The sequence below is a fragment of the Orbicella faveolata genome, unplaced genomic scaffold (genome assembly GCF_042242905.1).
Source record: "Orbicella faveolata isolate gen_17 unplaced genomic scaffold, um_ofav_v1 contig_1, whole genome shotgun sequence".
Classification (NCBI taxonomy): Eukaryota; Metazoa; Cnidaria; class Anthozoa; order Scleractinia; family Merulinidae; genus Orbicella; species Orbicella faveolata.
This window is the reverse complement of record NW_028301536.1, coordinates 22,631,863-22,646,750: the sequence shown is the minus strand read 5'-3', so window position 1 is coordinate 22,646,750 and position 14,888 is coordinate 22,631,863. Positions and strand designations below refer to the sequence as shown.

Genomic DNA, 14,888 nt, shown 5'->3' with positions numbered 1-14,888 from the left:
ACATTTAACGGACGAAATTCGATTGTCTTGTCTAATTTTATATGACTGCGAAATCTAGTCCATTGTGATTGGCTGAGAGCAGGTCAATTAATCGTTAATTTTAAATTTGCACTGCAGCGCGAATTATCGCGTACGCGTTCGTAATTTTCTCAGTCATATAATAAATGAAGAATCGTATGAAAGCTCAAGCAATTAAGGATTTACACTACTTGTGATATTTGAAAATTCTTTCAAATTGCACTTTCCTAAAGCCTAGTGCAATTTTAAGAGAATTTTCAAGTATAACCATACGATTAGCGATGCCAATTCACTCATTCAATCTTGCATCCTTGAACGCTTATGTGAAATTTTTCTCCAGAGATGTTTTCAACTTTCCTGAAACTAATAGTATTAGTTGAATTCGATCGTGAAATTTGGAGATGCTGGGGAAATGTGTTATACTTAACTTGTCACACCTTTCCCAGGGATAAAAATTCCCCCAGTCACAAATTTAACCGTGCCATTTTAATATAATGTTGTTACCTGTGGTTGTATTAACTTCGAATTCGCAAATGAATGCTTTGGAAGCCAAGCAGCTCAAGTCATTATATTTCCCGTATGTTCCTTTGGGGTACTCCTTAGCAATAACCGCACATTGCCCATCCCCTGACGGTTCGTGATATTGCCAGTGTGGGTTGGTCAACTGTTGTCCGGTGATCCACTGCCAATTTTCTCTTTGACTGTATCCTGTTTTCAAGCCGATGAACCACTCGTTATCTGCTGAATTGGAAAGGTTTTGAATTTCGTCCGTAATGAACTTCCATTTTCTTTCGGTTGCCAAGGTAACGAGTCGTCCTCCATCTTTTCTGCATTGTTTTTCACTGTCAGTCCAAGTAGTGATGTTTTTGTTGTAGAAGTTGTACAGCACATCATCTTGGACAGCTATGTTTGGGAAAAACGATTTACGAAAATGGCACATTGTACACTGAACCTAAAAATGTGGGGCGAAGAACAAAAGCCAACCGATGGGTTTAATGCTAAGGGCTTTCTCTTCTTTGCATTAAAATATGCATCACAGCTATAACCACTTTTACTACCGGACAGAGCCTTTTATGATTTGCTATCCTGTGGTGCAGTTCTGTTCATTGCAAGTCAACAGAGCGTCCAATAATGGATGGAAATAACATCATCGACCAACAAAAAATGTATACCGGTTGTTTTGTCGTCAACCTTGCAAAGAGCGGTTGTCAATGGATTTAAACATCGACAATCTGCGTCGGTCTTCAAAAAACATTCCCACCCAAGATTAGGACTCTCTTTTCTAGAAAAAAAAGAAAACGAGTCTTTTCAAGGGAAATCGTTCTCTGAGTTTCAACTGTATGAACCAGTGATTTTAATTATATAGGGTACGTTTTCAGATGGCGACAATGTGAAGTGACATCCTTCCGGCGGGTTTTTGATTGGAAACAAGAATTGTAATTCTGGTCTGTTCACACACTTTCTATTTGCTCTGCTATCTTCAAACTAGGGCGCGAACAAAATAAAAAGCATTGGGGATTTAAAAAGTGAGGGTGCAGGTTGCTCTATCGCCCCGCGCAGTTTCTCGCCCGCTTTTGTCCCCTTCTAGCTTTTTCCTAAGAAAAAAAAATAAGCTGTTGGAAAAGCTGTTGTGATTCTTCTTATTTGTCGACAACTTCACTGGTTCCCGAGACTGACACTTCTAAAGTAGTCAATAGGGAAACCCGACGCTGCTACTGAGTGTCCAACCAACAAAAAGTTTTACGAAAATCAAATAGGTACATTTTCATTTTGTGTGTGGTTCAAACGCGCGTATCTTTATGTGTATGTTCTATTTTTCAATAGAAGCCCAACGTTTCCAGCTTTTTTGAAAAAGCAGTTGTGAAAAATAACTTATCTGGTCTAGGAAATCCATTCGATGTAGCAGGAAGTACTACATGATCCAATCTATACTTTTGGAAATGCTCCTCTCGCACCTAACTGTCGTGAACACTGAATCTCACAGTGCATACATGGCTTTTGGTTTTCCATTGCAAGGCAATATGAAATGTAATAAAACAAATGGGTACCTGATAATAAAAGCACCCTGATAAATGCGAAATTCTTACACCTGATCAGTTCGCCTCTCAGTTGCGACTCGATCGATAGTATGTCAAGCTATGGTTAGTGTTCCAGGAAAGAATAGGCATGATGCTTTTTTGGAGGTAAAAATGCGATCTCTGAGAGACTGCAGAATTGCGACAAGCGAAAAAAAAGACTGCTTTTCGTCTATCGAAGAACCTGTTGCTAAGATATGCTGAATCTGGTCAGCGATGTCGTATCAGTGCAAGATAGGATTATTGCATCGTCCCTTCCCAAACAGACCCCGGTTTACTTCCTGGTTGTATCGATCGTTATCTCCTTAAATCATGCACAGTTTTGGCAAAGACACATGCATCGAATAGGGGTAACATACTCCCAAGTTCAATGTGTACGAACGCTTTAATTAAAAGTGAAGTAAGGCGTGTTCAGCCTAATTAATTTTCATTATATTTCTGTTATTCAGTACCTTGAAATAATTAGGTTACCAAGATGGCCTCTGTCAAATTATGAAAACAGTAAAATTAATTGAGATTACAAAAGCCCTCCGACGAAGGAAATGATGATTAAAAGCTATTTTATATGCAACACATTCAAAGAAAAAAGGTTATTTATAAGATACGGAAAGGGCCTTGCAGTGATTTACAGATTTCAATTTTTGCTGCATAAACGTTATGTCCTATGCCACAAGTTTAATCTCAGCATTGAACCAAAGCCTGTTAAGATTACAATATTCTAGGCTGCCATAAACGTCTAATTTCAGAGCTATAAATGAAGCTAGCTAGGACCTAATTGAATCCATTAGATTTTTGTAAAATACCCCTTAATAAACCTACCTGTATGAAATTTCACCTCACCAACGCCAACGGTAACCTATACAAAAAAATTCACTTCTTAAGTAAGGAGAAATTTGTCCCTTTCTCTGCTATTTTAAAACATGTCACCATGGATTGAAGGATTACCTACCAAAGTTAAGATGTAAAGAACCGCTAAGAATGATTGCTTCAAAATTTTCTGGGTATCCATTTCCCCGGCTTTCCTTTCAACACCGACCCCAAATTGAAATTAATTATTATCACTCTCAGCTTACCTTTCGTTTGATTGGTAGGATTGTGTACGTGAAGGTGAAAGGAAGCGTTGAAGAAATCAACTGTTTAAATATTTATCCTTTCCAAGTGCCAAGTGCGAACAGTCCAGCCAGTCCCCGTCGTTCTGTTTAAAAAACAATAATATTAGATTTGCTTTGTGTACAAAAGAAGACGTGCTCTTCGATGTAAAGTGGACATCGACGAATCATAGTTTCCACAGCTGACACATTCTCGTTTTTGTTTGATTTGGCATCCATTTGAATTGAACGTTTTTAATTTGAGTTAGTGCGAAAGGCTGTCCTAAGAAAGAGCTGCAGTTGAAACATTTTTTCTTCGATGCAATCGAAATGGCAATCTCTACCAAAATTAGAAATGCGATAGGCATGGATTGAAATGGAACGTTTTATAGGAACATTAAAAGAAAAAGAAAAAAAAAATGGCATGCCTTAGGCTTTAATTGGTAAATGACATCTTATTTCTACTGTCTACTAGCCACATGTTTTTTTGGCCCATTTTATGCATGAAATACACGTACCTTGCCTTTAAAACAAACAGCTTATATAATGTGATGGTATAACGCAGATAGTATTGTCCTTAATGCAGGCGCATTCGTAACCACTGACTGGTGTTAAAGTTCTATCTTTTGTGATGGAAGTATTTTGTTTTTTCAGTGTTTTTTTTCCCTTCGACTTTTAACGCAGTTTATTTTCATTGTTGGTTTCATTATTTATAATAAATCAACCCTGATCTAATTCAGCACACGAGAAAAAATATAGTGATATCAAGTATCGTAGTGACGGTTCTGTATAACGTTTGACATCACTGATACGAAATAAAGCCGAATTCAGTATTTTAGTTTATCAGAGTGGCAGTTTCCGAGGTCCAAACATTATTGGCGTTTGTGGAACATTGTAGTTTGAGAAAGTTTTCTTTATAATACTGTCCAGTCTACATTTGCAGCCTTTTGTCGTTGTTTCCATGTATCTTTTTGGTGTTATTCACTGACCGATAAATAAATTGCTTGCAAATTCATTTCCTTTGACAATGATGGCGCTAAATTATTCGGGGAATTTCGATGAATCAAAGGGAGAAAGCAAGAGCATATTTTAAATGAAGTATATAATCCATGTTTGGTTGCGTTTTTCTCTTTCGTTTTAACTATGAACAAGTTCAAAGCTAGTGAAGCCAGGGGTTCAAACAGACAGAAAAAGAACGAAGGAACGAAGGAACGAAGGAACGAAGGAACGAAGGAACGAAGGAACGAAGGAACGAAGGAACGAAGGAACGAAGGAACGAAGGAACGAAGGAACGAAGGAACGAAGGAACGAAGGAACGAAGGAACGAAGGAACGAAGGAACGAAGGAACGAAGGAACGAAGGAACGAAGGAACGAAGGAACGAAGGAACGAAGGAACGAAGGAACGAAGGAACGAAGGAACGAAGGAACGAAGGAACGAAGGAACGAAGGAACGAAGGAACGAAGGAACGAAGGAACGAAGGAACGAAGGAACGAAGGAACGAAGGAACGAAGGAACGAAGGAACGAAGGAACGAAGGAACGAAGGAACGAAGGAACGAAGGAACGAAGGAACGAAGGAACGAAGGAACCCAGGAACCCAGGAACCCAGGAACGAAGGAACGAAGGAAACCAGGAAACCAGGAACCCAGGAACCCAGGAACCCAGGAACCCAGGAACCCAGGAACCCAGGAACCCAGGAACCCAGGAACCCAGGAACCCAGGAACCCAGGAACCCAGGAACCCAGGAACCCAGGAACCCAGGAACCCAGGAACCCAGGAACCCAGGAACCCAGGAACCCAGGAACCCAGGAACCCAGGAACCCAGGAACCCAGGAACCCAGGAACCCAGGAACCCAGGAACCCAGGAACCCAGGAACCCAGGAACCCAGGAACCCAGGAACCCAGGAACCCAGGAACCCAGGAACCCAGGAACCCAGGAACCCAGGAACCCAGGAACCCAGGAACCCAGGAACCCAGGAACCCAGGAACCCAGGAACCCAGGAACCCAGGAACCCAGGAACCCAGGAACCCAGGAACCCAGGAACCCAGGAACCCAGGAACCCAGGAACCCAGGAACCCAGGAACCCAGGAACCCAGGAACCCAGGAACCCAGGAACCCAGGAACCCAGGAACCCAGGAATCCAGTAGAACGGACGATAGAACGAATGAACGGAGACGAACGAACGAAATTACGACTGCACGGAAGAAATGATACAACGTAAATTACCAATCCTCGACTAGACTATTTTTTTGGAAATATTCCGTAATCTTGAAGCCATTGTATTGTCGACAAATGAGTGAAACAATAACAAAACTGAAGTAAAATGATACCTTACAAAAGAGATGAAAATTAATTTTAAAAAATTACATGAAGTGATGGGCACACGCACACTCTCTGGAACATTCCGCAGTCACTAAAAAATTCAGTTAAGTCTGAAAGATATACAACTCGAGGAAATCTCATAAAACATGGCATACGAAAAAGGACTTCCCTGGTTCCGTAAGAGCACCGTTGAGGCCATGTGAGTAGAAGTAAACAACTTGAGGAAATAATTTGCGTTTGTCTGGCTCAAAATGTAATTTGTTTTAAATGACGAAAAGTTTGCAGCCTTTATTGTATTTAGCTTGATGTCAAAACGGATTTAGCAAGCAAATAGTTTAACTTTGTCGCAATCCCTCTAGTCTGAGACTTGGTTAATTATTATTTTTTTGTGGTTTCTTAATAACCTGTAATTAGTTTATAATGTTTATACATGCTACATGTTAACCGAACAAGGAACTCTAACAAACTTCGACAGCTTTACAGCTTGTCTCAAAGTTGCCTCGCTTCCATGTTCAACTGATTGTTATGCAAATGAAAAGACCATGCGTAGAGAGCAATCTTTAACAGGTAACCTGTTATAATTAAATTTACACAACAGTGTGGTCCTGAGAAAGCACTGAGAAAAGACTTGGCAGTTCAATAGCTCAAGGTAGGTTAAGAGGTTCTTTGACCAGAATTGTTTATGGAGCTAAACATAACATTAACCGTCGATTTACATTGAAGTAGACAAATAGCCGCATTAGTAACATTTCGAATGGAAGGCAACAGTATCCAAGTGTATTATTATATAGGCACCGTAGAACGACTTTTTTTTAACAACATTGCGAACAAACAGCGCGTTGAGAATTGCGCTCAAGTAAGAAGTCAATTTCTGTTCGATGAAAAGTGATAAGTGCATTATTTGTAAGGTTTATTTCTTTTCAAAACTACGATCATTGCATTTTTGGGCTGATAGACAAATCACCCTTTTTGCATAAGCTGGACACCTGCAATAAGGAAGTATACAAGAGATAAAATTTCCCATTGATTGGAAAAAAATTTTCTTGAAATTGTCAAAACGTTTGAAAATTGACGAAGAATACAAGATTATTAGCGCGAATTTAACAGCAAGGTAATTTTTTTCAGCGATTTTACTTAAACGATCATACGTATTCTCAAGCATCGTTTTATTTGTAATTGATGTTGTCGCCACTTTCTGATCATCCCACTGTCTATTTAAGACCGCCTCCGGCTTGCAGTATAAACAATACAGTGGCATTTTCACTCTTCTTAACAGCAGTGAGTCCACAAAGTGAAACGCAGCCGTCATCACTGAGCGTCGGCCTATTATCTAACACGTTGCAAATTTATTCCCTCCCACGGTGAATGGTTCATTAACAAAGCAAACGAACAAGATACGAAATAAACCTGAACAAAATAGACCGTATCGTATTTTCCAAATTTTGAGCTGATAAGAAAGTGACAGCAGCCAAACACTAGATCAGGGCTGATATTCTCTCCTCATTTTCTGAGCTATGTATAGAAAGTGACCGGATGATCGTAGGTGGACGGAAAACAATCGGGCAAAAACGAATTTCCCCAATTTGATGGCACCGCCAAGTGTATAAACAAAGCTTTAAATAAATGACTGATAGCTCATCTCTTGATGACAAGCTTTAAAAGGAAATATATTCTCGATTGCTCGGAAAAAGGATTGGTCGAAAAGTAAGATGTGTTCAATATCGGCACTTTGCTGTTTACATTTCCAATAGAAAGGAAACGGCTTTTTTAAACTAATCCCAAAGGGTTTAATTGGGCCGGAACACTTCTAAAATGTCACATTTTGAAATTTTCTGCTAATTAAGTTTGAATTTCGAGTTTCGAGGTCTAAGATCGATTTTGAGTTACTCGGTGAATGATTCCTACTTCTGCCAATGAACACGGCGCAAAAACCGCCGGCGTCCGGTGAATTTGCAAACACTTCTATTCTTGCATTTGCTTTTTGTTTTTTTTTTCACTCAGGATAATCTTTTAGGTCAGCGATACTGTGAACTAATCATTTTCTGTAAATAAGAAGATTGTTGATTTTGGCTGCAGATATCTGCGTTTCCTGCTTACGTTTTGATTATAGAAAATATAGCAGTTGATTCCTCAATTGTTGTATCTAGAAACAGACTGAGGTAGCTCGTGATAACCGTGGATAGAAAGCACGAATTTCGATTTGATAATGGCTATGACCAAACTGATAGAGGGTGTATAAATGTATGTTGGTTTCATTTCTTTATATTTCAGCGTTAGCAAAGTAGACTTATATAAGGAGTGATGTGGCATGTATTATTTAAATGTACAATTTGGGACATAAAAAATACGTAAATTTGTAACTGTAAAACTGAGTTATTTTGGGTGTTAAAAATCTCAACCCACTTACCCATCAGAAATCGCACATAGAATGTTATAGAGATATGTGTTTTTAAAAGTGCAAGGCATGGATCGTATTTAAATCGAGAATTACGAACACACCCTGTTGTTTGTTTGTTCTTTGTTCTTGTTTGTTTGTTCGTTTGTTGTGGTTGTTTTTGATGCATTTCCCAGTTGCGACTCAGTTTACTCAATGCGCAATTCATAACCATAGACGAAAGGTGTTCAGTACGAGGCCCAGCCTAGGTTTCTTACAGCGTTGCGCAAACAGAACTTCTTTTATGGGCGCTTATTTGTAGGAAACTGAAGTGCCTAAACCTTACATTTGTTTATAGTTTATAGTGGCAAGAATTACGTAGGGGACATTCTCGTTTGCTGGAAACCAAAATTCAAGAAGATGCGTTCAATTTAGACGGAATTGAGCGACGTTTATAACAGCGAATGACGAGAGCGGCCAAACAGTAAACGATGACTGACTGGCACGTCAGCAGATGTTGGTCTTGGTTTTCAGCGTCAAACATTTCTCATAGATATATATGAGTTCCGTTTTGTTGGAAACGTTAAGTCGGAAAAAATACAACTTTCATATTTTTCTTCATTTGCCACCGAACGCTATAAAACCAGCTGATTTTGGACCCGCGAATCAGTATGGTGACCTTATTACGTTAAGGTGTCGCCACTCGATTTCCGGATGACTTTCGTACCGAGATTTTAGTTCCGCTATCATGCGAGCAATGTAAACTATGAGCGACCACTCATTTCGGTAGGAAATTGGTTTCTTCGTAGACTGAAAAAGGTTGCACATTTTCGTCATACAAAAGAGCGTCATGTGAGCCAGTAGGACTTGGAATGATCAAAAACGGTCCCTTCGTGTATACTCGGCATGAAATCACGCGGTCATATTGGTTTAAAATTCGCACCAGTACGACCTTTTCACATGTACACATACCCTCATTTTGCTACGGTACTGTAAATAGACATGAACATGGCGAAATGATATAACAAATGCGTCGATGAAAAGAAGAAAAGACTTTACACTAACTCCGGAACGGATCTATGAATTGCGAAGCATTAACCCAATCCATTTCACCAACTCATCTCGCAGTTTAATAAAGTGGAAAAGTAGTCTGTTGCGGGCGGAACAAGTCCGCCTATGTATGAATTGAACAGCTGAGCTATTGAACGAACAGAGCAAACTCCAGGGATACCGAACAGGTCTTAACTCTGGTGATCGGACGAGACACGTTTGTTACCTTATGTAACGTCTTAGACAAGGTGCTTTCACGGTATAATGTATCCTGATATATTTTATAACGGTTGTGTTCTGCGCTAGTTCTCAAAAAATGGTAGTGAGCTTTAAATTCGTTTTTCTTCTCCCTGCTGAACTCGATATAAAAATTATTTTGTGACCTATGGATTAAAAACGTAGCGCGGTGGTTACAGATGATATATTTTCAAAGTTCAGTGACTCAAAGTCCTCAAAGCCACTTTGATTTAATTAAAACAGGAAGGGATGATGTGAAAGTTTCAGATCGATCAAACTGACAGTTCGAGTATACGAGCGCGATTTTTCTACCAGGTTCATCACCATATCGCTTATAGAAAACGAGGGCGAGTAGTCTAATTGTCTTAGTTGACACTCTAAAGGATCTAAGTCCACTGAAATCCTACAATGTTATCTATTTCTGTAAGCCAAAATTTAAAATAGTTTTCCTTAAGTTTATAACACTAACGCGCGTGATCGTATTTTCTCAGGGAATAAGCAACAATGGGTGAACCAATCAGTTTGGTAGATTTCCAATAGAACGCGCTGTGCCTGCTAAAGATGGATATAAATCACTGACAACCGGCGAGTGAGAGTCAGAAAAGATTTTACATTTTGTTTACATTAGGTATGACGTCCAGTATCCGTGGGCAGACCATTTACACTAAATTGAGTGCCTTTTGTTTCCGTAATTATTTTCATCGCTGTTGACTGATAATTGAATTTAGAGGAGACGTATTTTCACTTGGGTGCAGTTGCTTCCACAATACCTTGTACTCTTGTATCTGATATTTGAACAGTTTGTAAGATTCTCTGACAAAGACACAGTTGATTACAAAACGCAAGGTCAGTACATAAGTTTCAACTCGAATGAGTAAGGTTGATGTGAAAACGCATTCTCCAAAATCTATTTTCCGTGTCATCTAAACAGAAAGGTTTGAGGTGACACTAACTTGTGACGCTAACTCGTCGACGATAAGTTGTTCGTGCTTTTCTTCAACAACAAACATTTTATTTGTTTGGATAATCTTCTGTCGAGATTCACATGGACCGTGAAATGAACGTGATGAAAGTAAACGTAAATGTAATATTTGGTCAGCGCTGCGTTGCGTGCATCTCGTGGACCAACTAAGCGAAATACAGTATTCTTCAAACGTTATGGATCAAACTTCTAAACTATTCGATTGTATTTATACTAATAACTTTACGCTTGTATCTATAAAAGAACGGATCTTCGGAATTCACGTTCGATATTTAAATAACATTAAACTAATACTCCACTACTCGTTCGTTTATCCCTTCGATTCTTCATTGTTACCGACTTTGGCCACTCACAGACAAAACAGACTAGAGATCGAACTTTTTACGATAATACTTTTGTAATGTGAGCAAAATCAGTAGAACAGAACAGTCAAATAAATAACTTTCAACGATCTACATTGCATCGAACAAAGCCAAATTGCTGCTACTTCTATTTGCACCTGTGACGAACCCTGATGTGGGTGAGTCTTCTGATCTCTGGCGGACTGATCAAAATGTGATTGTTTGAGCCAGTGGTAAGCTTAATTGAATGTCACAAACAACGATATTTTACTTTCACGGTGCTAAAACTAAAACTATGAGCAGGCAAATATGATGTGGGCGTTCTTGTGGAACAGAAATTCATCTCTGTCAAATAGTCCAATTTGTACAGTCGATTTATTGGAGCAAGAAGACGCCAGCATCAGTGAATCGCCCACTAGACCATCACACACCGCATGAAGACGGGTTTGACATTTTCTAAAAACTCCCTTAAATTAATTGCTATTTGATTAATGCATATCGATCTCGTAATCATATGCTGACACAAAAATAAAGTTCGGGAAAAGTGCCTTTTAGTCCTCAATTGGGCTTATCTACCGAAGCGGATCAGACTGTGTGGCAGGTGAGCGTGAAACTGCATGTAGTATGCATTTTTCTCTGCCTTGTTTTTGTTAGGTGGCATATATTTGGGTGCTTTTACATTCATAAAATGAAGAGGAAACACTTAGAAATATCATAATAGCTATGAAAGTGTGAAACTGTAAATGAAACCTGTCAGTTCTTGTAATTTGGCAGAATTTAGTTACCCATGAAATGCGATTTTTCAGTCCAGCAGACTACTGAGTCAGTTGAAAACATTGTGCTTTTTTATACTACCTGTAAAAACAATTTATTTTACTTTTAGTTTAGTGTTGAAGACATCAGAATCGCTGAGGGCCTTCAAGTTTCTATGATAATCAGCGTCTACACCAAGAATTCCACGCTAACACTGCTAACAAATTGAATGTGGTTTTGCTGAACAATTGCTTTTAGCCGGAGGCCTTTTATGAACAATCGAACGTGAAATATCGATCAATATAGGCTCAACCGCTTTTTCATGTAAATCAACCTCTTATCGATAATATACGTTTGCGGAATCAATCTTCGATATTGTTATGACTATTTACATTAGCAAATAAACGGTTTGCTTTTTTTCACACCGTTCTTTGTAACGTTCGAGGTGTGCGAATACTAAGCAAAATTGTACAACCGAACAACTATGTCAATCATCTCAAAATAATCTTTGCGAAGGGAATAGGGAAGGTTGATAGCTGGTTGTGTTTTCATAAATGAAGAGAGAAACGAGTTACTGGTTAGTCTACTAAAAATATTGCCGCTTAACTAAGCAGACGTATGTTTAAGATCCGAACGAGCCGGAGAGTCCTAGCGGTTTTCATCCGATAACGAAGTGATGACGACTGGGTTATCTGTGCTGAAGTATTTGAATGTGAAGTCATGCAATTATAATGACAGATCGTCTCCGTCAAACACTTACGCACGCGATTTAGACGTAAATACATCCTTTGATATTTTGAAACAAACAACTCTGTTCGTTATCAAGTTGAGTCTATTTACATCGATGTTTATCTTAAAATTTGATTGAAAATGTCACTCGGGAGATGTTATTCTACTTAGTCTACGACTGTTGTTGAATTGCTATTTTCACCTTTACAGATCATTATGATTTTGGGTGGAACAAATAACTCGTCAGCAGCAAATGTCTCTACTCATGGGGAACCCAAATGTGCATTTGAAAACGCAAGTAGCATCACTACAAATCTGGTAATCATAGGTTTTGTCTTGATCTTGTTCTCCTCTCTAGTCGGAAATTCTCTCTTGATCCGAGTTGTACTCAGTGATAAAGAAGCAAGAAAGAAATTTCCCTTCAACTTTTTGATAATCAACATGGCGATTGCGGATATCATGAATGCCTCGTCGGCTTCACTCGTGTTTATCTTGTTCCTGACCATTGGTAGACTCTGGGTGTCGGGAATATTCGGAGAAATAACTTGTAAGGTATCTTACTTCTCGGTGGGCTTCTCCGTCGCCGCATCCATTCTAACCGTTGTCGTCATGGGATTGGACCGCTTCATGGCAGCACACGCAACTATCAGGCCGCTCACGAAGAGAGGTGTCAAACGTGCTATGGCATTGATATGGGTATTGGCAGGATTATTGTGCATCCCATATTTTTACATTTTTAGATCGGAGCAAGGCTCAGATAGCAGGTATTATTGTATCAGGAAATGGAGCGAAGACGCAGAAGAAAACCTTAAGTCTTTGGCAGTAGAGGAAATGATAAAGTTCGTGGCTCTTTATGCATGTCCTCTAATATTCATGGTGTTTTGTTATGCCATTATTGCGTGTAGAATTCGCCGACGAAGTAAACTTCCCGTGGGGACTAACACCCGATCCAAAATCGTGCAGCAGAATCAACGTGTAGTAGGCATGATTATTGCTATAGTCGTCATATTTGCAGTCTGCTGGTTTCCAGTCCATGTTAATCACTTGTTACGATCATTTGATGAAGAGACCTACTGTAAACTTCCGGCCTACCTTCCTCTGTCGTTTTTTTGGCTGGCCCATGCCAACTGCGCCATCAACCCCTGGATTTGGTTTCTGTTTAGTCGGCATTTTCGAAGTTTACTCAAAGCGACAACTATTCAGTCCATCAGCCGATGGATCGCTGAATCCCCTAAAGATGGCCGGTATGGACACATGCCATTGACTGTAAAACGGACATCGAAAAAACGACTAGAAATTCAAGAAGAGAACGACCAGGCCATGACAGCCGAGCAGGTACTTCTGTAATCGGCTTTGTTTCAACGAACACCAGATAAACAATGAAATTTAAAACGGAATTACCCTGTACTGTCTCGGGAGTAGTACTAATAGCCATGCTAATGATTACACAAAATCCTCCATAATGACTGGATTAAACAACACCCCAGGGGCTAATGTAACTCTAATACCTCAATAACAACTTGAAGTTTAAAGCCAGACTCATTCAGGTCGTTGTGCATAACCGCATTAATAGTAGGTTTTATTACTGGTGTACACATTTACGACGGTTTAGAAAAAAATCGGGAACAGCCATCTTGTTGACGTTTCTTGTGGTCAGGGTGTGACCTAATTATGGCAAAATCAATTATGATAAACTATTCTGACAGACGTCTGACAGTGCTAAGTGGCACTTACTAAAAGAGGGTAAGGCTTCGTATTAGACTGGGTGGGGAGGGGAGGGGCACTAAATCGACTTATTAATTGTGATTCATCGAACTACGGACAAAATTTATGATTTCATGAGACAGAATTTTGCCGGCTCTCGATAACTGTTGCATATTTAGCATTGATTTGTTCAAAGCATTTGATGAAATAGTGAGACTATAGTGAAATTGTAACATTAAAGTGCAGTATATGTGTAAAGCCATTGGAGTTCCCTGTTAGTAGAATGTTTCTTCCTTCAGCTAGTTGTATTTGACACAGAAATGAAAATTGCTCGAGGGTAGACAAGAGGTGGTTTAGTGGAGAAGATATAAAATAAAATCAAGGGTAATAAACACCCTGTATTCTTTGCCTTGCCACGAGCTCTTCACATTTTTTTAATATAACAAAGCAAGGGTCGTAGCGAAGCCTCTAATTTCCTTTTACGTTCTCGTCGCAAGGATTTGTTTACGTGGCTTTTTTTTATTAAATTTGTCTTCAACTCGCACTGTACACGGTATTAATACACCAAAGTCATCGCCGGTTTAAGTATCCTTGATGAACTCAGTAAATTCGTTTTAAATTACAGAAAGAAAAAAACTGTCATGTATCGGTAAGTATTGTTCTTCGTTTTACAATTGTTTCACCGCAACAGTCAAACTCCTGGATGAAATAATAACAAACACAATACTAAACACTATAGGCTGTTTTTGTTCGTAGTTATCCCTTTTGGTTTTGAATACATGTATGTTAAAGATAATTTCCCTGAAAGGACAAATATAGATATATTAAAACCAATTTTAATATTTGAAACGTTCGCGATATGTTTTTATCTCAACTGAATCTATAAACCTCTTTTACGTGAATTTCGTATGCATAAGTCGGCTTGGGCGCGAAATTATCTCGTCTGACACAAATATGCATAAGGGCTAATATCACCAGCTGAAAGTGATTAATTTTAAAGGTAGTCAGACTGATTGGATGCAAGTCGTGCCGCGTCTGATCTATGTGATAACATGAAAAAAATGAAGAAAAGAAAAGAAAACGTCAGTCTCCAAGACTCTCGATTCACACGAAATGACAGTAAACTGAGATAAGAACAGCAATATGAATTCAGCTTTACCGTCACGTCGCACGCTCACCGCTTAAACTTCAAGGAGGTAAAAAAAAAAAGAAAA

At 39.1% G+C, this 14,888-nt stretch overlaps 2 protein-coding genes across 5 annotated transcripts in view; one reads left to right on the top strand and one right to left on the bottom strand.

Annotated features, from left to right (window-relative positions):
- The window catches only part of LOC110066197 (adhesion G protein-coupled receptor L1-like), a 23,183-nt gene extending 19,772 nt beyond the window's left edge, over positions 1 to 3,411 (bottom strand). For both annotated transcript variants that reach the window (XM_020773397.2, XM_020773399.2), the window contains exons 1-3: positions 3,043 to 3,411; positions 2,913 to 2,949; positions 523 to 921 (exon numbers count right to left, since the gene is read on the bottom strand). In XM_020773397.2, coding sequence (XP_020629056.2) covers positions 523 to 921; positions 2,913 to 2,949; positions 3,043 to 3,102 — 496 coding nt within the window. In that variant the 5' untranslated portion in view covers positions 3,103 to 3,411. The remainder of the gene's footprint in view (positions 1 to 522; positions 922 to 2,912; positions 2,950 to 3,042) is intronic.
- The window catches only part of LOC110066199 (tachykinin-like peptides receptor 86C), a 26,676-nt gene extending 11,788 nt beyond the window's left edge, over positions 1 to 14,888 (top strand). The window contains exons 1-2 of one of the 3 annotated variants that reach the window (XM_020773403.2): positions 6,077 to 6,153; positions 12,181 to 14,888. In XM_020773403.2, the coding sequence (XP_020629062.2) occupies positions 12,187 to 13,317 (1,131 nt within the window). In that variant the 5' untranslated portion in view covers positions 6,077 to 6,153; positions 12,181 to 12,186 and the 3' untranslated portion in view covers positions 13,318 to 14,888. Of the gene's footprint in view, positions 1 to 6,076; positions 6,154 to 9,795; positions 10,012 to 12,180 lie in introns of those variants that run through there. The other 2 variants (XM_089296114.1, XM_020773402.2) reach the window with 2 other exon arrangements.